General features: G+C 37.0%; 1 protein-coding gene across 1 annotated transcript in view; it reads right to left on the reverse strand.

The window, feature by feature from the left end:
* LOC104618406 (angiopoietin-1-like) overlaps positions 1–27,055 on the reverse strand; it is a gene marked incomplete at its 3' end in the record, with an annotated part of 35,969 nt that overhangs the window by 2,763 nt on the left and 6,151 nt on the right. The window contains exons 4-5 of the mRNA XM_010283984.1: positions 19,047–19,279; positions 2,809–2,936 (exon numbers count right to left, since the gene is read on the reverse strand). Of these exons, the coding sequence (XP_010282286.1) occupies positions 2,809–2,936; positions 19,047–19,279 (361 nt within the window). The remainder of the gene's footprint in view (positions 1–2,808; positions 2,937–19,046; positions 19,280–27,055) is intronic.

Genomic DNA, 27,055 nt, shown 5'->3' on the forward strand with positions numbered 1-27,055 from the left:
AAGGCTGCATGCACGGCGACAGTGGCAACTGCTTTTGCAGAGCCATAAAGACCCAGATATATAGACCCCACTAGAAATTAATAACATTACATTTTCAGTGCAGTGCACCTGGAAGTTGGTAGAAGTCATGCTTGTGAGGGCATTAGAGGAGGCAGTAGAAGACTCTAATACATTGATCCAAGGGGAGATATGGGGGTTCTACATGCACTCAGACCTGTCCCCCTGGCCTACTTCAGCTCCTGAAGGTAACATGGTTCCTTCAGCTCCAGAACGTTAACAGCTTCACTCCCACTGCTCAGCATCAGCAGCCTCTGCTTCCCCTGTAGCTGACCGCACCTCTGCAGGGGACTGAGAGGACTCTTCTTGCCTTTGCTCTCACTATGGCCTAAGGACAATCATTTGTCAACACCATCAGGCATTGCACACACGTACATATCAAAGTAAGCCAGTTAATTACCTTAATAATTTCAGCCTGTCTTTTTCTCTTCCCATCTCAAAAATATGGAATACCATTGAGATCCTTTTAAACAGAAATGAATCACTAATTTTTGATGCAGGGTTGGAAGGTGAATGAACTAAACTAATCAACTGACGAAGCTAGGAACATGAAAAAAAATTGCAATCTAAATTTGTAAGTATATAAAACTGAGGCATGTAAATGGTATAGAGTTGTAAGCATGGAAAATAATTTTCTATAAACATATGAAGCTAAAACCATCAAAAACACTAGAACTGACAGTAACATTTGTATATATGACAAAGGGCTATTTTCTATTGAATATCAGGATTCTAGTAAGTATCTCTTAGGAAATATTATATGAAATGAAGTTATATTTCTGTGACCTGAAGTGTAAAATTACTGTAAATGAGACAGTTGTCAGTGGTTGCAAGTATTACAGAAGGTAGCAATATATTAGGCCTCTTAAGACATGTCAGAGTTGTGCATTGCATATTGGTACTCCAGACAACTAAGCTGGCTTTAAACAAGAGCGTATGTCTCCATGGAGTACCTACCTTCTGTCAGCATGGTACTACCTCTAGGCTAATTAGTCCTGGCACAGTGCTGCGTTGATGCGATTTTGAAGCTACCTCAGCTGGAATTAGTTCAGCTATCTCTGCACAGCACTACCTTGCAGACTGTTAATATGACCTTAAAGCCTGAAAAAACATCTGTTAAAGCAATCACACTCCTCACGTGTCTGGAATCAGCTCTTGCTGTGTTATGGCTAGGGCAAGACAGAAACAGGTGATAGCAGAAACATCTTCAACGCTCTGTCCTCTCCCCTCCCACTAATTTTCTTGCTAAACCAGGAAGCCTTCAGGAAAAAAATAATGCAATGATATCAGCTGAGTTGTGCTGCTTGTCTGTATTGATTGATCGCAGTGTCTGCAAACAGGAACATAGCAGAAGCACAGGGTGGCTTCCATGTGTCAACAGTGTCAGCTGTCCTTGTATTACCAGTGAAGGGGGTTTAAAGTAAAGCATCAGTGCCATGGTGCTATCAGGTAGCCATTGTTTTTCATTACAGCCCAGCTTCTGGAGGTGGTTTATGAACTTTAATAAGGCTAAGAAAAGCCACTGTCAATTTGTACATGCAATTTGAACTTTGATGTTACATCTCTGTTTTGAGTTCAACAGCTTTTATAGAACTGCTATTATTGTTCTTGACCTGTTCAGTAATGCTCAAGGGGGTCATGTCAGTTATTTTTCCGATCACATTCAGCAGAGTTATATTGATCTTTGCCCATAGCACTCTCCCACCCCAATTCTACTCATGGTTTAATGAACTCTAATTCCTTAGTAAACTATAACATCTTGACATCTACATGCTTCCAAAGGCCTCTAATAAAACCAAATTCCATTTAAAAATAACTTTTACATATCCTAATATCATCACAAAATTACTATAGACAATAACATCGACAATATTTGTTATTGCTTATTTCTGTTTGCAGGGTCACCGTTTCACTACAATAAGAATAAATTCTCCAGACACATGTGGTTCTCTCCCTCCTGTTTGGCCCACGTTCTGGACACCACTGTATTTTCCTCTCCCAGGAAATCAGTTCTTAGCTTTGTTGGGGGCTGCTCCCAACAGTGCCCCGTCAGAGGGACAGCCAGCATTCCTCCACGTATAAGTTAGGCTTAGGTTATTCTCTCATGTTCCTAGCTTCAGCTGACTCAGGCACGTTAGCACCAAAGCTTTCAAAAAAATCAGTCTCCTTTACAGACTAATGTTTCATTTGCATTAAAAAAATCCCTCCCGAAGATCTTTTTTTGAGAAGAACAGGATTATACATGCTTCAACAGTGGTAATATTCAGCATGTTGAGTTCTTTACAGCCAAAGATACTCTTCCCTGTTCCCTACAAGAGAAGCAGGATTTTTGTAAATCTTTACCTTTAAAAAACTACTCATTCTTTCCCTGTGCTACCAGATAATCCCTGCATCAGCTTCCTCATTATAGCACTTTACTAACACTCTTCTAAACTTTATCGCAGATTTATTTGCAGCCATAATCTGATTCAGCTGAACTCGCCAAGTGAGAGGAAGTGAATCAACTATTGAATGTGTATTGGATCTTAGGAAGGATTCTCTGTCAGCAAGAAAGAATAATGTCTGAAATAATACATTTTATAATTTTCTTCACTTTATTGTATTTTTTTTCAAGACTGCATATAGCCCAGGTTATTTATACCAGTACAATATTTTGCAGAATAAGAATTTCAATAAAGGCTCCAAATGCTCCTTTAAGGCCAAAGCAACATCATACTAATTAATAAGAAAATAAAACATATTTTATTTTACCTTTTTAGGATCTGACACATTGTTAATATAAATAGTGTAGACCCCACTTTTGTTAAAACCGGATTGGTATACATCTGCACAGTCTCTGAAAGGCTTTTCTTCATCCTTTTTTGCATTCTTTAGTAAAACTGCAAAACAAAAAAATGTGATAATGTAAGTTACAAAAGCAATCTTAAGCATTTCTGTATCAAGGAAGTCCACTTTTGCACATTGAATTCCTTTTAAACTTGCACAGTAATAATTGTGCTATGGTCCTTACACAGTGCATTTGATAAATTTTATTAAAGAACTAGTATGAAACTTTGAGACAGATGGCAGAATAGGCACCAGCAGAAGTAAGTCATGATACAAAATATCTGAACATCATCCTGTCTACCAAGAGGTGAACACAGTGCAAAGGTCTGTGCAGCTGCTGATGTTGCTCCTGACTCAAGCTGTACCTGGGAGGTTGCCAAAGAACAGCCCAGAGATGGCACATGGAAGTGGACAAGCTTGTTCAGTGTTGTGTTCTGAGACAGATGCTCACCTAAGACAGCAACGCAGGACCCCAGAAGAAAAGATTTTGTGCCCTTCCTCCATGAGGTACTGCCTTTTGAGCAGCCCAGGGGCTTGGGGCAAGGGAGCTCTTTGCTTAAGTTTATTTTTTTGATAGGCAATTATTTCATGATTTTCATATCTACATACATAAAATTTGCTAGATACAAATATTGGAAAAAAGAAAAATCAGTGCTACTGCAATCAGTTGTTTAGAGTCATGATTTATTGAATTTATTTTTGGCTCAGAACAGGAAAACAATGTTAAAACACTAGTGCAATCTTGACTCTGTATATTGCAGACAGACCACATATATGTGTCTGGGTTGAGAAATCGGGAGGGCAAGATGTTTGAGGATCCCAGTCTTGAACAACCAGGAGATTCCCTGTGGAAGGAGAGTGAGAGTGTTCCTTCACTTTCACAGACAAAAGATACTGAAGGGTATGACTTCATTCCAACAACACATACTTTACGCACATCAGTATTCCCATGGAAATCCATCAGCCTACTCAAATTCTCAAATTTAAACATGTCCTTAAGTGCTCTGCAGGGCCTGAGCCAGCACTTCATTAATCCCTACAATAAGGAAACAATATTTAAGTCCTCCAGACACACTCATCGTCTGGTGACAGACACATCTTTTTCATTTTTGGCTTAAAAATGTGAGTTATAGGTACAAAAGGGACTACGTCTTCTTCACTCTCGATGAAGTGGCCTGTGCCACAATGCTGATGCTTAACGAGAATGATGTGTAAAAAGGCAAGGGCTTAGCACAGCATGCAGGTCTATCCAGGCCATAAGATGATATGCAATATGCCAAGGCTTTGTAGCTTGATATACTATCTTCTCTTTGAACACTTCAAAGCAGTGTTTTAGGACAGCAAATTCCTGCCACATCGATTGGCATTAATACCATTTCACAGATGGGGAAATTCAGGAAGAGAAAAGTTAAATGTCTTACCTCAGAGATTTTGAAAAAAGGTGAAAATAGAAAAATAGTGAGAAATCCAGTCCTGAAGTGTCAGACTATCCTGCTCTCTAGGTAGGCATTTTAAACACATCATAGTGTTTTTTCCCTTTTATGTGTTTTATTTTCTTCTTTTAACATTTAATTTTAACAAATGAAACACCCTGACTTCTCTCTTTCTATGTATTCGCTGGATAATTATTATTTATATCCAACACCATCAATAAAAACTGGTTCATACACTTGCATATGAACTTCAACTGGAAAATCAATGGCTTTGAAACTTGGCCATATTTGGAAAGGGGAGTGCTGGCAACACAGTAGATGACACAGTTTCCCTTGAGACGGCAGGGAATGAGGTCCTCAGCAAGGTACTCATCAACAATGCACTCTCAAAGGTGTCATTTTTTAGATAAGACATAGAACTGAAGCCTTCACGGTTTGTGTTAGTTTAAGATTTCATGGTACTTCCCCGTAAACAGATGGTGTTAGTATCAGTGGCCAAAGTCCGACTTGAATAATTACTAGGGGCTAGAGCCAAAGCCTAGAAGAGTTAAAGCAAAGCCTCTCCTTGATTTCAAGGGGCTTTAGATTAGATCCATTCTTCCTGGCCTGCATTTCTCTAATACTGTTGTTTCAACTGCCGACATCAGTCTCTCTTGTCTAAAATATGTATTTAGCTCTTCAGAGGCAGTGTTAATTTCCTCAAGTCTTAAAGTACTTATATTTTAATATCTATATGCAGAGAGATTATTTTACCTCTATTTAACCATTATACACACATTGAAACCCACTTGGAAATAACTACTTAAGAGTCAGTCAAGGAAATCTGAATTTGGTTCCTTTTTGACTGAAAGTTAGAAAAAAATTATAAGTATATCCTAAAGTTCATATAATTTAAATTTTTTAAAAAGGTAAGATTTTAATTTCAGAATAACTAGAATTAGATTTGAAAATAATTTTCTAAGGAGAACGATCTCTAGGAGGCATACTTAGAAATAATTTTTTTCCCTCATTCTTAAAGACTAGGAAAAGCACAATAAAACTGCTGTTGATGCAAGAGATGAAGGACAGATAGATGCCACAGATACGCTCAGTTCCTTCCATCCTTCCTCCCTGTATCAGACAGCTGAAATACCTGAGATCACTGACAGCAGATGTGATAATTTCCTATAGACTAAGCAACGCAATAACCTTCTTTTGCAGCAGTGGGTTTTATTCAGTCAACCACTGTAACCAGGAGAAGATGGCTTTCCTTGGGTGTCTCTCATCCCCCTCGCAGGAGCTGGTACTCCCACTGGAAGGAAAGCTCAGCTCCTTGTGATGGAGCTGAACTATTACAGATTGCATCACAGTAAACTAAGCATGACCAGCACAAAGTTCAGTTTTTCTTACTACATCAGACTGTAACTTGCAAGAACAGCCTGAAGTTATCAGAAAATTAATACTCAGGAATGTTACTGGTAATGTTCTTTTAGGGTAAAATATGCTTTTTCTATGGTTTACTGTTGTTTTTCTAACTTAATATTCCATACAATTTCCAAACTACTTCTACCTACTATAGCTCCAGACTGTTTTTTCTATAACATTACATAGACCTTGAATCCTTTATACATGAAGTGAAGTTCCTGAATGATGCATTGGCTCACATATGGTAGATGTGTAAATAAATTTGAAAAAAAGTAACAAGGCTCAAATAAAGTAGTTCTAAAACAAAATACATGGCCATTACATTTCTTTGTTCAACTTCAAGTTCTTAATTGACTTTACATAGATTTCTAATGTTAGTTCAGCTATTTTCAAATACAATGCTTATGCCAAAGTTTTATGTACCTGAAGAAAAAGATAAGTCTATGCCAAGCAAAATAGTATATCATTTTTTAAACCTGAATGCTTAGCCAAAATTTGGAGCCCTGGAGGGGTTTTTTTGACTGCCTTTTCTGGATGAATAAACTGCTGATGAAGTCATGCTCCTTTGAAGTAATGACGCCTATGTGGAAAATCCTGCTTTCCTGAACAGGAGGATTAACAAGAGAAGTAAGTTCTTCTTTCACTGCATTTCCAAAAGTCTTTTGGCTAATTTTAGCCCAGTAACTTTCTCCTTGGACTACACTACCTGTGTTTCCTTAATGAATTATTACTTTTAGCTACCAGTCTTTCTTCTGGTTTTTTTTTTTTTTTTCCTCAGTGCCCTGGATGATGATTTGAGTCCAGGCAATACAACAGGTACCATCTGTAACTGCCCAGAGCTCTATCAGATGGCCGCTCCCATGTAGAGGCAACAGCCTTGGCAATACAGCTGCTCTGCGGCCCCGTGGAAGAACAGGAACCCAAATCAATGAGGTTTCTGCTAACCCAGAGGCTGTGAACTGCCAGGGCTGAGCAGCCGTTCTGCTGCTCCTACTAACAGAGTTTTAATCTTCAGTTTTCTTAGAGAGGGTTATTGGAGCTTGCCGGTGAGAGAGCTCAAACACGTAGGGCTTTTTTACCAAATAGCCAGGGAGATGCCTTAAATCATTGTTAGCTGTGTGTGCCTCTGTGTAGGGTGAGACTATTTTTCTGCTATCAGTCACGAAAATAAGTCAATAGTGAATGTGTTTACTAGCTCCTAACAGCTATCACAGATGAAGGATGCCTGCTTTTCTGCCTGGGTTTAAAGAAACACAAACTGATTACTAAGAATAAATATCTTCTTGAATATCTAGTAATCTAAAGTTCTCCTCTACAAAGTTTAAAACGTACAATATCTATCTTTTTTCCTAGCTGTATGAAAATTATCTAATCTCATCTCTACTAGAAAAAATTTAACAAATAATATGTTTTATTTTTTTAATTGAGATTTCTGATTGTTTTTGAGAAAACGAAGTCGTTATCTCCTTGTTTTTCAAGTCTTCATCAGATATTTGGTGAATGAATAGTGCAGTTTGTCTGTAAGCAATAAAGAATGTTAAACTGCAGTTCATTATGTTGACTGAATCAATAAAATCACATTCATATTTACTAAATTATTTAAGATCTGAACTGCCATATTTGTGAAATCAGTTGAGACTGAGTTAATCACTAGAGTCTTATGTCCTTTAGTGATAACTGCCAGAAAATAAAAGACAGCTGTTGGTTTTTTTGCAAGATAGTGACTTAGATGGACAGATACGCAGAGATTTCTGTAGTGTCTCAGTGAATTATCGTATTTTCATTTTTTAATGTTTTATTTACATGAATCTAATTTTCTTATAGGACTTAGTAATTGCCATACATATCAAAAGACACTTAAAAAAATTCTTCTTGCTTTTGAAGCCAGGAAGGAAAATCTCTCTATATATCTTACTGGCAAATAAAATTGACCTAAATTTTAGCTGCTCTATCAAAAGCATCTGAGGTGAAAATTTCTGTCACCAGATGAGCAGCTTCTCAAAAATCAAAACGGAGAAGGCTGCAAACTGATGGTTTTTACCTACATCTGTAGCGTTCCACGACAGGGTCACTTAAGGATTACCAACTGGCAGTTTCTGTCTCGATCCAGACTGCAAATAAATTTGCCCTGCTCTTGCCGTGGTTCCAGGCACATGCTGGGGAATCCTACGCTTCTGTAAGAGAGCTCTTTCCCAGCCGTCGGGGTGCAGCCGCTGTGCACCACCACAGCTCCTGTTACGATGGCAAATGGCGCCTGGCTCATGACAAATCCAATCAGGAACCGTTTGCTAATGTTATCAAAAGGATGTCAGTCAAATATCCCCAGCGAGGAGGCCTGGAACATGGCCCACACATCTACATATGTTCCCAGACTTGGCAGCAGGGACCGCAAACAGATCTGACAGAGAAAGGGTGAAGATTATTTTTGTTTTGAGGAGGAAAAATATGCAAAGGCTTACAGCCACTCAGTTTTTGCTGACTTACAGCCGGAGGTATAGTCTGTTGTTTCAGCGGCCTAGTCTTGCGTATACCAACCTACGCTTGAGAACAAACATTAAACTGCAACCTAAGAGCCGGCTGTGATGTCCAGCTGTTCCCTGCAGAAAGACAACCCTGTGACAACACAGTTGTGCCGCAAACGTTACGCAAACCACAGGGAAAGGCGCAAGGCTGGAGGCCTGCTCTCCACATAACCGCAGTGTTGCCTACGAACGAAAATGACAACCACGCAAGAGCGCATGTGTGTCCCTGCACATTGCAGTTACTTGTCATTGATAAAATATCAATTTTTATGCATCTAGCTAGTTAAGTAAAAGTTTTAAATGTGAACGTATATGCACTTTGTACCCAACTCTAAATTTTTGTAAAGACAAACCATCACCACTTGATTCAAAACTTTCTCCAACATCAACTTTATTTCCTCCTGTATTAATACTATGTTTTATTTTCATCTCCACATCATCTTAATTAAAAAAAAAGGTGGGGATATTAATATGAAAGCTGCTTCTGGATGCCTTGGAGTCCAGCAGTCTTCTCAGATAGGTCATTGTGCAACGTTTGTTTATCAGGGAGGTGAGAGAAAGTTTAGGACTGAAGTTTGAACATATAATTTCCTTCCAGCAAAGTATACATTCACCAAAATGCTTTTCAAAGTAATTTATTTGTGAGATTGCTCTGAGTCTGGCAAAAAGAGCTGGCCAAAGGCAAACTGGGAAAAACAAAGTTCATTTTGACACACTGGATTAAAATATTTCTGTTCTTGGAACTATTGCTTCATAATCAAGTTTATAGATTATAAATTTGTAGATTCTAGTTTATAAAACTTTACTGTCAAGGCTCCAATTAATCTCAGATGAAGTTATTAAAGTGGCTGTACCAGGTTACATTGCAGCTTCAGCCTTTCCAGTGTCCCATCTGCAGCATCAGAGGCCCTACAGGTCATGGGACTTCCTCACCAGACTAGATCTTTTAACCCTCACTGCCCTTCTGTTTTCTTCTTTACTTGCGCCCTCATAATTATTTTCTCCTTATTTTCTTTTTCCTTTAGGCCTTTCCTTCCGCAGGAGGACCCTAAGGTTTTGCAAGGGCTGGGCTAACACCTGAACCAAAAGAGTCTTCAATAGGAACAGATGTCCAAAACAAATGGCTGGAGAACAGCACAAGAGCAGGCAAGTATATCCAGGAATTTACAGCATAGGTGCTTCCTCTGCCAGATATAATATCTTTATATTTAATAGTCTTTGAAAGAATTTTCTTCCATGAATATCTCCATCTGGCTTTTGAAGCCACATGAATTTTAATCATTCACAGTGTCTCATACCAAGGAACTCCATGCATGTACCATGCAAAGGACAATCTCCCATTGTTCGCTTTTAAGGAGTATTTTTCAGCTGGTAACCCTTCATTCTTGGCTGAAAGTATCAGTAATTCTGAAACCATGCTCTACAAGCCACCTACAATTTCTTCTGCATTCTTCTTCTATTATCTTCTAAACTGCCTGAAGTATCTCTGATATACTTAAATGAATGCTATTTCACATCTTTGATCATCTGTGTTTGTAGCTTTTTCCATCTTTTTTTTGTTTTGGTTCTTTTTTTTTTTTTTTTTTGAGATGTGGGGTCCAATATTTTATACAGTGTTTGAGCACATCATGAATTATACTGTGGTACAATTTTTTCTGATTTCCTTTCTGTTTCTTTATAATAATTTATAAAATACTATATTTGTTTCGACCATTAATAGGCAAGTAGCACGTCCCATGTCTTTCATTCAAGATTTCCTTGGGAGCTCACCTTGAACTTACGTGGATATTTTAGAAGGTGGGAAAAATAAAGAACTCTAGAATTCCTTCCTCAGGCTTGCTCATCTGCTGAATGATTAAAATGGAAAATGCTGGCCTTCATTTAAGTGTTCAGAGTTTATGGCATGATAAGTAGACATATATATATACACACGCATATTTTTAATGTCTAAAGGAGCACTTAGTCATAACCCAAAACACAGTGTAATGGCAGAGTGTCACTTAAAAGGAGTGGTGCTGCTCTCCTCATTTTTGCTTGTTGTAGACTCTATCCATAGCCACAGAATGAATCAGCCAATAGATCTGGCAGAAAGTGTTTTGGTTTGGTGGCAGGAGGATTGTTGGGGGGAAGCAGGCTTGGGGGTTTTGTTTGCTTGCTTGGTTGTTTTGATGTTGTTTTGTTTTGTTTCTTTGTTCTACAGGATTATTATTCCACTTGGAGCAGCTCAGTGATCTAACTCATCCTGTGACTAGACTGGATGGACAAGTGGAAGGATTTCGTTTCCAAGGAGCAATAACGAAAGCAAAAATCAACCTCTTTGCCATCAACCCGTAGCCCTTCATGGCTGCACGCATACCATTTACTGCATGTGGGAGGCTCAAATGGATGTGCAAACCTCTCTTCAGTAAAATCCAGCATAACTACCAGGCCATGCTGAAATGCAGTTAGTAGGGTTACATCGATTTTACCAGTTTAGGAGCTAGTCCAGTCTCAGATTCATTAGGAACACTAAGGTTCTACATACAAGAATTTCAGATCCATATTTTTAAAGTGGGGAGGAAAGAGAAAAGGTGTAGCCGACTAAATGCCTCACATTAACGTTTAAAGAAATATTTTATCAGCTAACAGAATATTACTTTTCCCTCTCCACACACCCTCAAAGAGTCTGAAGTAAGAAAGGCAAACAATTGCATAGCAAGAGCACTCAAGCTATTCAGCCACTTACTAAAATAATCATTTAAAGCAGAATTTCTCTCCTGTAGTGCTGCAGGAATTGACTCAGTCTTGGAAAACGATGTTAACGCTATGAGCTTTCACCCTCTCCAGGGCATAATTATTTACTACCTAATAAATTATCAACAGTTATCAAGTTTGTTTCCCAATAAATCCAGCCTTAGTGACTGGTAACAACAATAATACTTCGATTCACTGTACATTTGAAAGACATCACTTAAGAATACCATAAAGTGGTCCTCATTAGTGAGCTGAAATAGAATGCCTTATGGCCCATTTACAAAGAGATAAAGACACTTAATTATCCAGCTGCAATATAGTTCCTTAATAGTTTCTGCCTGAGACAGCAATTTTGTGAGTAACTAGCCATTCACTGAGGGATGAGAACTAAAGAAGTCTTTCACAAACTGCTACAAGAGAGATTAAGCCACTGGCTTTGTTTAATATTTCTAGTGTCCATATTTCTTTAATTGATTTATATTTTTCCACATAGGCACCCTGATGTGCATTTAGTGTTTCAAGCTGAAGGACTGTATGCATACAAAGAAATTTTTCACTAACAAGCCATTTGGGTGACACCAGCAGTGCTGTTAGCTGGTTTATATAGGCTGCTATCCCCTGTAATATCTTTGGTGTGAGTGAATAATACCATTTTAACAAAGCAGAGTGAAGAGGGATTTGGCACTGACATGTACTGTAGGAATGAGGATCGGTAATTGATTTCGATACTAACAATCAAGAATTTAAATGTAAAAATAGGTTCATAAAATAATTTTTCAGTACTAATAAATATTGACGTCCTGCTGTGACCATCAACAAGTAAATAGGGATAAAATATGGGAATTCCCAATTCTATTTTGAAGAGTTTAAATATTTTCCCACTGGCATAGCTTTCAAATGCTGCACATTCACATTGACTTATTTCAGTACTGAATCTCTATTAAACCACAGCCTGTCTTGATCCTGCCTAATACACTTTGTTGGATTTTATTATACAGCATAACTTGGAAATTAAGGTATTCTTGCCCGAGCGAGGGATAAAAATACTTTTATTTCTAAATCATGATGATTTGGAATTAATATTGTTATTTATTTAGTTTTAGAAAGCAAGAATATAGAATTAATCTCTTCCAAAGTACATACTGATCATATAAATAACAGCACTAATATCATCATCCTTTAACAGATAATATGGAGAAAAGAGGTACTTGCAGATGCAATTCAGCTCATCCTAAAACAAATCACTTGACAAAATTGCCTTTGTTGACTCTAAAGGAGGTCCAGACCAGGGCTCTACATGTACACTGGAAATGTTAGGTGAGCCACGTGAAGCTGACCCCCAAAAAATCTTACTTGAGCTTTCTGAGCATCTCTGAAAAATGCCTATCACTACAGAAAGTCTCCAAAGGAAACAGGAAATCTACAGCACCTGGACAGAAAAAACAAGAAACAAAAAATAAAGCTGGTGCTAACATGTATGTTTAACAGAACGTCTACACAGCTGTACAAAGACAACCAGGCCTCTGACTGCAACCTTGTAGCACTTTCCACCTCCGTGGATCCGTGTGGATCCAGCTATAGTAAGAGTAAGGGGACCCTCTTCCATGACACTAAGTGCAAAATTAAGATTCAATTTCCCCCCAGATTTCAAACTATAAATAAAGACATAAATAAAGATCAAAAAGTGGAATGCATCTTTATAATAGTGAGCATTGTGAATTGCAGGTAGACATTTTCTGACAGCGATCTTCTGATCTCTTTTTAAATTACAGAATCACAAAATCACAGAATCACAGAATCATTAAGGTTGGAAAAGACCTTTAAGATCATCAAGTCCAACCATCAACCCAACACCACCATGCCCACTAATCCATGTCCTGAAGTGCCCCTACACGTTTTCTGAACAACTCCCGTGATGGTCACTCCACCTCCTCCCTGGGCAGCCTGTTCCAATCTTTGACCACTCTCTCAATAAAGAATTTTTTTCTAATATCCAGTCTAAACCTCCCTCCTTTTCCGCTGGGCAGCTCTCCAGCCACTCCTCCCCAAGCCTGTAGCGTTGCATGGGGTTGTTGTGGCTGAAGTGTGGGACCTGGCACTTGGCCTTATTAAACCTCATACAAATGACCTTGGAATTATTCTCTCCATGCACAGAAAAAATGACCAAGAATTATATCATACAACCTTACTCTTCTACGCTGCTGTCTGAAATATATTAGACCTAAATGTCCTCGTTATTGTATTCCAATACATGCCTGAATATATGTGATATAGAAATTTTGTCTTGCTGAACACAGTCCAAACATTAAGATTTAAAATTACCTTTCAGAACACCTGAATTTGTTATTCTTTCCTGGGATTCCCACTGAGATTTTTTATTTTTTTAAATACTGGCTTGTATTATATAAGGTGTCTTTGAAGTCTTTTTAATGAAGTAGGCCAGCATCACTGCTGGGGTAATTCTGCTTATGTCAATGGAGTTTCCCCTGTGCCTGTAACCTTCGGGTCATTTCTTTGAAGTTCTCATTCTCTTCTCACTCTCTTTACTTCAGCATAACTTTTAACGTCATAACAATTGTGGTCTAAGAAGTGGCATAGACTACTTACTATTTAATGTTTTGAATAAATTAATTGTTATGCTTTCTAAAGGAATGAACTCCAGTCGAATAAACTTTTGGACATATTTACTTGCATAATTTTCTGAAATATGAAAACTACCCATAACCCAGGAGATTTGTACCTTTTCAGAAATGCCAGACCCACTAACCACTTTATTTACTTAATGAACTCAATAGGCACTTCTGGGGAGGTAAATTCCTAGCATATATGTGTATTATTTTGAGAATAATTAAGCTTAGCTTCTTGTCAGCATTCAAGAGGAAGCTAATGCTTCATTGCTCTCCTACTAGGAGGTCACAAAACCAGACATTCATGACAAACCTTTCTCTACTGTTTCATTAGTCCATTAGAAGTATACAAACTTAGATGAAACATTTTAACAAGGTACATTATTATGCAGTCTGACAGACAACATAAAAAAAACAGGAAGAGGAAAATAAGTTTATGGTTAAATATACTTTCCCATTGAAGTTTTACATTCCCCTACCCTGTGGATAGGAGTACTTTGGCAGCTATCCTAAGTCACGTCAATTAATGTTAACACAATAGACACTCTAGATCTATTTTCTTCTACTGAAAAAAAAATTAAAAAAGGACAATGTATTTGAAAATTTATGTGACTCTTGACTGGGCACATTTTGTGACATTTGGCTTGGAACATAATTTCCCACTGGACCAATACAATTTTTGAATTAGTTGGTTTGAACTTGTATACACTTTGATGATGATATTATCTATTGCTTAACATAATTTGTAGTGTATTCTTTGTATTTTTCTTTTTGAGTAATATTTGTATGACTCTCTACTTTGTACTACATATGCTTTTAATAAATAATTTTTCTGATGTGAAAGCTAGAAAGTCTGTCACTGACTATAGATTTATTGTTTGACAGTGACAGTAATCCATCCTCAGAAAAATAACATTCAAAGTAGTATGAGGAATGAATCGTTTAAAGAAAACAATAATCACAAAATCTTTGATGACTTCTGCAAAGAATGATGAGATCTCTATCCAGCTCTTATCTTCTACAGGTAAAGGACTTCTATAATCTTGGAGACAGTTGTGCAATATCTCTTTGGTGATTAATTAAGATTTCACCTTAATGTTTCTATTTCTCTGTTTTTTTGTTGGGGAAAGTTAAAAGTTTCAGGCATTTAGTTATATTTTGCTTTGGAGGTTACTTAATCCATAAACAGTTACTTAACATTTTCACCATACTGAACAATTATTTCAATTGGAAGGCTAGTGTCTGACAGTGCTGCTTTTTTAGGATTTCTACTTTAGAAATTTGTTGGAAGCCACTGCCAAGATTGTTGCCCTTCCCTAAAAAATGTATAAACAATGTGACAAATCTATTTATGTGAGTCTCCATGGTATCCTGCATATATTTGACTCTCTATAGGTTTTGTGACCTATTAGAGTGTCTATTTTAAGGATTACATGCAACTGAAATCCTAGAATCACTCACACTGGGAGAGAGGTGGGTGGCATTTTGGAAACCAAACTCACGAATATTTCCAAGTTTTCCAGGTGGCCCCCATCACAAAACTGGTCTGCACCAAAATTGACACTGAAAGTGGGATCTGGATTTTGTATTTAGGTCCATCTATAACTTAAAAATGCATCATTTTTTGTGGTTTTTACTTTTTTCACTCTTCCTCATTTGCCTTCAGAAATTCTCCTAGAGGTTGTCTAAACCAAAACAAATTTCTTAGGGTTGTTATCCAGTACTAGGGACTATGTTAGCTAAGCTTCTCAGAGTGTAAAACTAAACAAAGGCAGTTTCTGTTCAGCCCTGTATTTCTACACTGTTCAGCTATATTATTCACAGGCTCCTAGCAGGCAAACTTCTGAAAGCTTCCCAACTTATTTAAAGTAATCTAAAATTAAATCTTCTGGTATGATTATGTCATTACTGGAGGAAATGTATCTCATTTCTTGTAATCAAAAAACAATGGTTATCACCAGCTTGATTTCAAATGAGGTTGCTTAGATGTATTAGTAATAGTAGTAGTATTTTATAAAAAATAGTTTTTAAATTACCAATTTCAGTTTCACAAATTGGAAAATGCCGAATACTATGACTTATGCAAGGAATTACACAATTTTCCCATCTGTGCCTTATCTTGCGGGAGATTTTGATACTGATAATAATTTTTAAAATACATACACATACATGTAATATAAAATACATTTATTATATTAATATATATATTAATATATTAATTTATGGTTGAAAATCCAACAAAGGTACTTAAAGCTGTTCTCAAAGTACCACAGGGTTTAAACATTGCAGTTCCTCTCAACTCCTGTGTTCATCATTAAAAAGTTACTCATCTTTGACAATCTGGCCCTCTAGATTCGATGCTTCTCTTAGGTTGTGCTTCCTTTCACAGGTGAGTGTCCCAAGCTAAAAGCCTGAAGTTTTTAAGGGGACCCATCTTTTGCTAGCTCTTCAGTTTTCTAATAATTCAAAAATCTTTGTCAATCTCAATGATATCTAGCAACTTTGACTTAACTTAATCAAGTACTGTCTTTTACCAATGGAATATATCTCTCAATGTTACTGGCTCTTCTTTTTCTCCCTACCATTAGTTATTTTGTATACTTCCATAACACCTTCCCACATACCTTCTTTCTCTTCTAATAGTTCTGTATATTACAGCTCTCTCTTTTCATATGGAAATCGCTCCAGGTCTCTAATTATTTCCACTGTCCTATTCTTTTCTGGACCATTTTCCATTTCTGCTATATCCCTTATGAAATTAGATGACTGAGATTTACCAAAGTATAAGTCAGAATGGGTGTCACTGATTTATGTATCATATTTTATTATCCTCTGTCTTCCAATAAACACCACTTCTCACAGCCTATTTTATGTTTTGAACATTAGCGCACACAGAAAGACTGGTGTTAAGACTATCTAAACTTCATATTTTTATGTGAATTTAGAGTAGCTCCAGTTGTACTTCCCAGCATGCATAGCTTTCCATCTTCAACATATATTTGCACAGAATGAAGCTGGTATGAATTTTTGGTACAACCAAATTCTTTAATATTCAACCTTCATTAGAGGGGTCTTGTGCTCCAGGATAATACTATTATTTTAACTTAAGCTCTCTGGCTCCTTTTTTAGCTGTGAATGTACTTACCAAAAATGTTGGTCAGCTGGACTTAAACAGAGAGTAGGTGGAAATATTTCTGCAATTGTTTCTCTTTAAATTATCCTCTTTAAATAAAAAAGGTACCCAAGGAAAATTCTGAACATGTTAATACACAAAAGGTAATGGAGTCCAAAATCAAGGGCTTGAGTTAGGTTATTAAAATTGTATTTAGGCATTTAATTTTTGTCTCCACGGGTCCTCAGATGTAAAAAATTGCTGAAAATTCAGGTTTTCAGGCACCTGAACTTGTACCCAAGAGCCCAATTTTAAACATCCACTTCTGTAATTCTCACTCAAAGTTTTTATAAAAAGCAGCTGAGGGAACTAAGTTTAGGAAAAATGTTGGTTTGTTTGGGTTTTTTTTCTTTGACTCAAATTCAAAATTATTAGAAAATCTGTTTCTAACCTTAAAAAGAACTTGCAGTATATCTCTGTATGAGAATAATATATCTTTCATTTTGTTATTAATTTTAAAGTACTCCTGAGCTCTATTAGAACACTCTGAACACAGTTTTGCCAGGTTTCTTTGCCAAAAGACCATAAAACATAATAAAGGATTTGCATTGCATCACAATGTTTCTCTACTGATATGAGAACAGCCTACTATGAAGGATGTTATTTAATTCAAAATGCTCGGGAACTATATAACAGAGGAAGCAGAAGGGAACATTTAGAATGAACATGAGGGGAAAAAAATGTTTTTTAAAAAAATGTAGTCTATCAACACGGGCCCGAGCATGCAACACTTCCAAAAGAAGAGATGTAATCCTCGTCACTGGAGCAGTTCAGATTTAAGCCACACAAGTTGCATGGGAATATATAGTAGAGAGCAAACCCACACTGCCTTGAGCTAAATAGTTTGAATGATCTAATATGTCCTTCTGCCTCTTAAGTAGGGTATTAAATAACAACGCAGGTGACAGAGTTTTGACTGGGGATGCAGTTGTTGTTTGGGGGTTTTGTTTGTTTTTTGCTTTTTGACTTTTAGATAATTTATGGCACTTAGCGGTCTAGAATGACAAGGAATAAATATTCCAGGCTCTTTGGACTGCTGGTACTTAACCTCGCACAGACCTCTTTCATCCATGCTTCCACACTCACTGAGTGACTGGCACAGTGCACACATCTGCAGTTTCTCTCTACCCTGTACCCTTTCTCATAAGGCTTTTGGTAGCTTCTTCCCAGATGGATATAATTTTTTTTCCTCAACTTGACTAGCCAAGTATTTTTAACCCTCTGCATGCCATAGCAGGCACAGCTGTTAATCCCCTTTTAGCTGTTATTTTCAGCATATGCATTTTGTCTCATATTCTCCCTTACATTTCTTCTTCCCTCTCTTCTGTATGACTTCACCTTGTATTTCGTAGTTGGTAATTTGTTCTTTCCAGTGTCACATTTCCATCCTTTACAGTAGTCTCCATCACCCATCTCCCTTGACTAGTTCTGATGAAAGGAATTTCTTTTGAGAGACATTCTGCAGTGTCTTTAGTATTTGAAAATTGACATCTTACCTGAATTTTGTCTCAGTCTCTATAAGAAACCTGTTTACTAAGACGGGCAGACTTGAGCAGAATTGTCCTATAGTCTTTGTCAACATCTTCTTTCAAAGGATGTTATTTCTATCTTTTGTGTTTGTGGTGTGCCTAATGCACCCGGAAACAAACAAACAAACGAACAAACAAAATCCAGCATGACAGAAGGAAGAAAAATGATCCTTTATTATAAATAAAATCTCACTCAAGAGAAGAGATTAATCTTTTGGATGTCTACAGCAACATAGGTGCTTACATCCAAGTTCATCAACATTATAACCCATACATATATGTACAGAGGTCTGGGTTACTTTCCTTCGTTTCAGAACAGTACCCTGTTCTCTCCATTGTTTGTAAGGGAATTCTAGAGTAAATTAGATATAGGCATCTATAAAGTTAACAACCACAGTCGGTTAAATTACTCCCAGCAGGAGGAGAGAAATGCTCAGAGGAACAAATCAGTATCGCTAATGTGAAGTCTGTGGAATTATGGCCTACATTAGCTATGGTCAAGGTGTTAACAACTCAATATTCAATTAAAAAAAATTTTTAAATGGCCATTAGTACAGGGTTGGCCTCAGAACTGTCTAAATCTTATTTGATTTGTGGGTTCTCATCAGGTGTTTTGTCCTCAATTATAATGTCCTTTTCTTTCTTGGAATAAGCTCACTAAGTTCTGCCTTTCCAAAAATTCAGGACTTACTTCAGAAGAAATTTCCTAGTACTTCAGATGTTTTCTAATACTACTTTCTTACCTCCTTCCTTGGAACACAGAGTGATCAGAGTGTGAACTGTATCCATCAATTCAAGCTGCTGTTTCTGCAGGATGCTGTTATTGCTTGTTGCCTTGTTTAACTGCTTCTCTAGTTCCTGGATTATGTAGCTTTGCCGTGTGACCAAGCTTTGTAGGTTCTCTTTTTCCTCCTTCAAAGTGTCCAGCTCCTCTTTATGCCTTTCTTCCATTTCTAAAATTCTATGCTCAAGTATACTGAAATGAAATGAAAAAAATAGTAGATATTATTTCATGTCAATATATTTATTAATGCAGGAAACAAAACTATTTTATTTTTCACTATAGAATTCAGTACATAAATAATTTATTCTAAAAAGGTCACATCTAGTAATTCAGCCCATTGATTTCCTCTATCAAGCAGCCAAATATAACTTCTCTCTAAAGCTCTACTTTGTGATGTCTGCATGCTATAGTGCTTAAAGTGCATGGAACTGCATATCTAGTTGTTACACCCATCCAAGTGCATGAGCATAGGGCCAGTAACACATTTGTATACAGAAGTTCGGGCAGAAAAGCCTGAGCTAGGCAACGAAGGGAGAAGAGAAGGGCATTGAAGAGGATATCACTGGTAGCATGGATGGGTCAATATGATAAGAGATAAAAAGACGTAAGGAAGAGTTTGTGAATGGCCTTACCACTGAATGGAAGATAAGCATTAGGAGCTATGGAGTACCACCACGGGATATGCAACCCCTAACAAAAGTACCCTTTGATGTGGTGCCTGAAGCTGGGAAAGCAATTGTGCACCAGATGAGTGGTATCTGCTTTCACAATAAGAATATTACAGTTGCCCCAGAAGATAAATCAGAAGTTTGCATTTTAAGGTAGGATTCCCTTGTTTTTCTTGAGTCCACATAGAAATTCCCACACCCCCCAACCCCCCCCTTTCCTGGTTCAACAAAAGGCTCCTCAGACAGAAAACTGTTGGGCAGCATACTATGAGACGTGCTTACATCAACTTTTATAAATAATTTTACACATGTATGGAAACACTTTCTTCTGACTAATATTATTTTTCTAGTACTCTCTCTATCCTGAGTCGGAAGTGTACAATTTACAAAGATCAAAGGCACGTCAGATTATATTTAGAAGAATAGAAGAGTTGTAGACATAAAGGACAGCAAATATCTGTCAACAGTGAATAGGAACTTTTCTCAGGCCAGTGCTTTGATGCTGTGGTGGGAGTTTAGCAGAAAGATTTTATTACTATTAGATAAAGAAGTTAATTCAATCCCTCTGCTACTTTCTCTTCAGTCATTCTATTGTATACACCAAAAGAGGTGTTCCTGCGGACATGCCCATAAACTAACTTGCCAACAAACTGTTTCTTGTTGAAGTCAGTTTTAGTTTTTATTTATTTGCCTCTCTCCCCACCTTTGTTTTTACTTCTGGATAATAGATCAGTGGCAAAATGCCTGCATAATTTCAGGTTATTTAACCTAACTGAAGAATGTAATAAAATCCATATGGAGTTGTTTCTACTAGATATCACAGAGCCTTAATATGAGCTGTTACAAATGATAACAATGCAAAGATTAAATTCAGGCCCTGGATTTGCTGTACAAGCTAGAGTAATATAAAACTTTTTTTCTTTCTTTTTTAAATAAAAGAAACCAAACAGCAAATCTCTTTCTGAAATGTTATAAATGTGGGACTTACTTACAAAGTTACTGAATATACTTTGTAATATCAACATATCTAGTTCTGTGAAAACCAGAAGGATCTGGGTAAATGGCAGGGGAGGGCGGGGGCGAAGATGGGAAAGGAAAACACATTTTTGTGGGGTCCCAAACGCAAAGGAGAACAGGATTTCTTATTCTAAAAGGCTCACTAATTAGTAATGAAAGCATAAGAAGGTTCAGTGGACTGAAATCAGATGATAGAAAGTTTCAATCTTAAACAAAGTATGGATTTTGAAGCCAAAACCAATAAAACATTGTAACACCTTATCAGACCTGCAACTGATTTTTTTTTGTAATTTGAACTCTAACATTAAACATGATGCCTTTATGCTCTACAGTCATATGGATATTTTAGAGAATATTTATGTGGAAGTCTTTGGGCTTTGTTATGCAGAAGGTCAGACTAATTAGTTTGGTTAGGCGGAAGTGGTAGAAAATGCTCTGATGGAACTGTTTTTAGTCATAAAGTACTGTTCAACAAAATAAAAAAATGTTCTATGAGAATTTAGTCAGTTCTCTCCACTTTTTCATGGAAATTATTGAAATGTTCATTTTGACTCTAGGCTTTAACCTTTCTGATACACTATGAGTTATATCAATGCACTTTGGATAGGAACAAGGTGGGCTCTGGGCACAGTCTGTGATAGAATGGGTGCTAGCCATGGCCACATCCCAGTCTGACATCTTACAGTCCATCAAAAATATTGTATATTGTCAATGTATGAGAAGATGTCACTCTTGAAACCAGAATATTGCTTTATAGTTAAATGGTAAAGACAAAAAAAGTTCCCTTTATCTTTGTCCACATCCTAGTCGAGTACATGGCATTCTCCTAATTCCACAACAACCTATGTGCATGTCCATACCTAAATGATTTTCATATCTGAATGATTTCATGTAAAAGAAAAAGTCTTTTACAACCATAATTTGTGCATTGCATTATTTGTTTTCCACTGTAGCCTAAGACCATAGTAAATGAACCTACGGTGATGACAGTCTTACTTGTAGCAGTACTGGCCATGTCAAGCAAGAAGAATGTTTAGAGCTTCCCAGTTTGGCATCTACAGAGAAAGACAGCAAGCAGATGTTTTACAGCTTTAGTAATAATACATCCTAATATTTATAAGTACTGTGTCAACATGTGGTAGAAAGATGGAAGTGTCACAGCACTTGGTTCCTTTATATTTTTGTATGTAGATTAAAAGTCTGTTGTTATAAATTACAAAATTAAGCTATTTTAAGGAATGCATAAGCATTTCTGTAATGATCTTTCTATATCCATAAATCTACAAGAGATAAGAATAAGTCCTGAGGATAGGACCACTCCCTATATTCCTGGGAGAAATCCAAAACATTCATTGTGTTTTACTAAGAAACAATGGGAAACCTTTGGTCAAAACTCCAAATGAACAAAAGCAAAAACTTCACATAGATTGTGGATTTCTGCACTGGCCTGCTCCAAAAGGAAGAAATCCTTAAACAGCATGAGAAATTCTGCTGTTATGACCTTTGACTCCAGTGTGGCCATAATTTTTCATTTGTACCGTTACATTCCTATTTATTATAGCTCATTTAAATTAAAAAAAAAGTGTTAGAAACCTCATCAAAAAATCTTGAAACAGGTTGAAACCAATTGCAAAGATACTTAGATTTTATTTTTCTAACAGTTGTGAGATGGCTCTGTTCTCTCTTTTTCCCTTGTGACATCAGACAATTTCTAATAGACATATACCATGAAGAAATAACTTTGCTGAGTGTTTGGTAAAGATATTTGCTCAATTTTTTAAAGAAGTATTGTGAAGACAGAGTTAAAATGAAAAGATTTCAACTAGTTTTCGTTAATGAGTATTGCTGACATGAAATATTAGAGAAAACCAAAAGAAGGCTATCTCTATGCCAATTAATCCAACAATCTGCAAAGGCTGACTGAAATTGTTACATAACATTCTTTTATAACATTTTCCAATAAAATATTACAGGTGTGATGTAATGACTGGCTCCTTTTTACAGTGTTTACTGTATGTTTCCTATACATTTTAAATTCCTATACTTTTCCTGTACATTTGAAATTCCTGTATGTTTGAAAACATTACTGACCTAGACAGATGAAGCAGTCATGGGAACTACCATACTCACAATAAAAATACATCACCATTCACTAGAAACATCACATATATACATATATATACACACTTACACATACGCACGTGTATTTTTTAGAATTTTAGCCTTCAGTTTGGGGAAACAAATCAGGCATTTGTGGAACAGCATGAAGTTGTGAAGAAACAAATGTTGTTAACATGGACACACAACCCCAAACCCAGATAAACCTGGTTTTCCTAAAGTTTAACCACATTCAATGTCTAACCTACTGATCTTGGCAAGGCTAGGAATCTATTTTCAACCATACAAATGATGTGTTAACTTTGTCAGGATATAGGCCAGTGGGATGCCTCGGTGCCACTGTCCTGTGTCCAGCTGATTCAGAAAAAGCCCTCAGGTAACGCTGGAGAGGGTAGAAGGCCCGTACAGAAGTCAAAGAATGACTTCCAGTGAAAGCTGCTGTCATTTTGAAAGGTGATGAAGTAGAACATATAAAGAGCACTCTGGCAGCTCTCTGGGGAGGAAGGAAAGTCTGATTTAGACAACCTGCCTTATAAGGTAGGTAGTTTATTCACTAATCCATTCCAGACCATGGCAGTTTATGAGGGGTTTTTTTTTTTTTTTAATCTTTGTTTTCAGAGTCCTCAGTTTAGATATGTGAGAACAGGATATAGACTAGATCTTAGAGATGGACATCTTCAACATGAAAATAATCTTTTAAAAAGTCTGTATTTATTAAAAATAAAGATAAAAACATTTACTTTGTTGAGCTATTCAATAAATAAAGACAAGTAATGTCACACAAGAAAAAAATTTTTTTGGCCATATACATGTGATTGTCTTGTATTATGTATATATGGGAAGACATACATACAGGTATGACAGACAGGTAGAGGATTTAAATGCTTGCTTTTGAGTGCAAGAATGGTATTTTCTCATTGAGACAACTTCTTTGTACTTGCTTTTACATGAGTGAAATTTCTCCTGTATTACTAGGTGCTGGCCACTCATACTTACTTTGGTAGTCTGATATTGTCTGATCAGTTTAAGGAAATACAAAAATATATGCCCCTATATTTCTCAAGGCTAGTAAAGTAATTGGTCACTTAGTGTCAGTAATCCTATTTTATATACCAGTGACAAGACAATCCCACTGAAATCACAAAAGTGAAGTGAAGAATCTGGATTCTTCTTTTTAGTATATGCAAAACCTGAAAATCGACATATTGTTTTTCCTCATCTTTCACACAATCATCCACAATCAGATGGAAATTCAAGAATCATTCTTGAGCCCTCACCTTTCATAGGATACAACAGTTCTTGTACTGAATGTGCTAATCTAGTTTGATTGTCTGCAAATTCAAGCTGGATTTTATGTTTAAATTTAAATTCTGCTATTTATTGCTAGAAGATCCAGAATTTAATTCCATATTTTTCCTCATTTGTTTCATTTGAGTACATAAAAAGTTGTTTCACACTTGCATATTGAAAAAACTGGCACGCAATAAGTTAAATGCAGCTGGTACACTCCAGAAAAAAGAAAAAAAAAGTTCATAAAGGCACATAAGCAGGGAATTCTTTCAAGAATAAATCAAAATAGTTTTTAGAAAGCTCTTAAGGGAGAAAAAATGGCAATGGAAGAAACCACCATTTACATTATAGTGGGTGGGAACCCACAAAACGATATTATTTATGGCATGAGAGCACTCAATAGAAACATGATTCTGGGGCAAATGTGACTCTACTTATGCCATGGAATATCTTTCACTTCAGTGAGATAAAAAGAAAAAAATTGGCCACTCTTCCCAGCAGAGGCAGGAAGTAAAGAGAAAAGCCAAGGATAGATATATTTCTAGTCTGAGGAACTTGCATTGGTCCCCTGTTGATATGTAGCGTTCATTTTATTTAAGGATAATATACAAGTTACTGTAGTACATCAACTATCAACTATTACAGTTATTATTACTGTAAGGTTTTGTATTACTTTCATCCAAAATCCAGTTCTTTGAAAGTGATTAAGATGATTGTTTTTATTTTATATAGAGGAAATTTTAGCCCAGAGAAAGAAATGCTTTGCCCACAGTATACCACCTGTTTTGATTATTTTTGCAATGGTAATAGTTCCTACCCTCATTCCCACTGCGGCGTACACCTACTGCAAAAGAAAGACCCCTTCCAAAAAAGCTTACAGTCCACGTAGGCAATGTGGATAAATGGAGTTTTCTGTATTTTATTGATGTGAAAGTGAATATGGAGAGAGATGAAGACATTACTGAACATAGCCTGATGGGTAATCTATGAGTAGTTTAAAGTTAAGCAAGCTAAAATCACTGGCATGTCCAGAAACCTAGTATCTGCTGAGATCACCAAGATATATCCCATAGTGACCCTGACACACACATAATTGATTTCAGGATCAGAACCTACAAGGTCAAGATTCTGCAGTCCTTTGTTAGGAGTAGATGATGCTACAGGAGCTGATGTTCAATATTTTAGTGTAATAACATTGCCCTCTGCCTAATTTTATCACTCCTAAGGAGAGAGTAACAGAACCTGGACAGTGTATGCCAGGTTCTTGATTCATTACAAGATGAAACTCCACGTGCTTTTTCATTTATCCACACACAACTATACTTCTGAGAGAAACAGTTGGGTATAAAATGTGCTCTTTAACATACCCCTCCTTTTCTTCCAAAAAACCAAGGCAGACCATTTTGTCATGTCACAGACCATTTCATCACAACGTCAGACAAGTCAAAGGTGAACTTTAGTAAAACTTATTTGTTTGCTGACATGAAGGCTTTATACTCTAACACATTGCTAAGATAAATCAATAAATTCATATTGTTAAGTACACAAGACTCAGTCTCTTGGGCAGCAAATAAAATTTTGCTGTTAGCCAGATTGCAGCAGATAAAAATGCAAGTATTTATATACTTACTAATCCTTTGATTAATCCCACAGTGAAATAGGTTTGTAAAGTATGTAGAATGAACTGCATCCTGTATGTGCCTGTTCCCTCCATGGACTACAGGGAGAGCCCAACATATGCACTTCAGGTGAATTATTTAATTTTGACACAGCTGAACTCAAAGTTAATCCCATACTAATCCATTCATATTTCCAATCGGTCAAGGGAAGTCTGTGGAGTTCAGGAGTTTTCAATGTAATCCAACTTCTCCAGAAAAACATTTGCTGGAATTACTGGTTATAAACAGTCGTTAGGTTAAATACATGAAACTGGTTTTCATAACCAGTAGCAATAATGGTATATGATTTGACCAGTTTTGCAGCTAGACATATTTAGCAAACACATTTCTTTGTAACAACATTTTCTATTTTTCATCATTATCTGGTTCTTTTCTGCCTTTTTTTTCCTGCATTTAGCTGCCGCCTTTTCCCAGTAGTTCCTTGCCTACTGTGGTGTTAATCTTCCTTACACATAGCCCTGGGCAAGGGCTTTGCTCCTCAGTTGCTGATTCCTGTCCAGCAGCACCGGAGTCATGCTGCCTTTTCTGGCAAACTCTCTGATCTCAGTTTAAACAATCCACTAAAGCTTGTACAGGACACTTCAGTAACTACCTCGCTTTTAAAGCTGTTTGCCTTATTTCAATGTCAAAGGTAGATACAGGAACTAGAAACCTTGGTCCTAGTCAATCTTATCACACAGATGTTCTTTCTAGAAGGGAGCGGAGCACTCTCTGCACTCCCTGCTTAAACCTGGCCGTTGCAAAGGCAGGAATATGAGCCTTAGGTCTCTAGAATCATAGAATCACAGCATAGTTTGGGTTGTAAAGGACCTTTAAAGGTCATCTAGTCAAACTCCCCTGCAATGAGCAGGGACATCTTCAACTAGATCAGGTTGCTCAGAGCCACGTCCAACCTGACCTGGAATGTTTCCAGGGATGGGGCATCTACCACCTCTCTGGGCAACCTGTGCCAGTGGTTCACCACCCTCATGGTGAAAAATTTCTTCCTCCTATCTAGTCTAAATCTGCCCTCTTTTAGTTTAAAACCATTACACCTTGAAGGACATTCAAGAAGGAAAATGGCCTTATCCACTGAAAAGTGGGTAAAGAGTGCAGGTACCGGGTTTGGGCACCTTGGGGGCTACAGGGCCAGCCTCTGTGAGGAGAGGCCAGGGCTGCCCCATGCTGGACACTGCCAGACACCGCCAGTTCCAGAT

Source organism: Phaethon lepturus, unplaced genomic scaffold (assembly GCF_000687285.1).
Source record: "Phaethon lepturus isolate BGI_N335 unplaced genomic scaffold, ASM68728v1 scaffold3703, whole genome shotgun sequence".
Taxonomy (NCBI): domain Eukaryota; kingdom Metazoa; phylum Chordata; class Aves; order Phaethontiformes; family Phaethontidae; genus Phaethon; species Phaethon lepturus.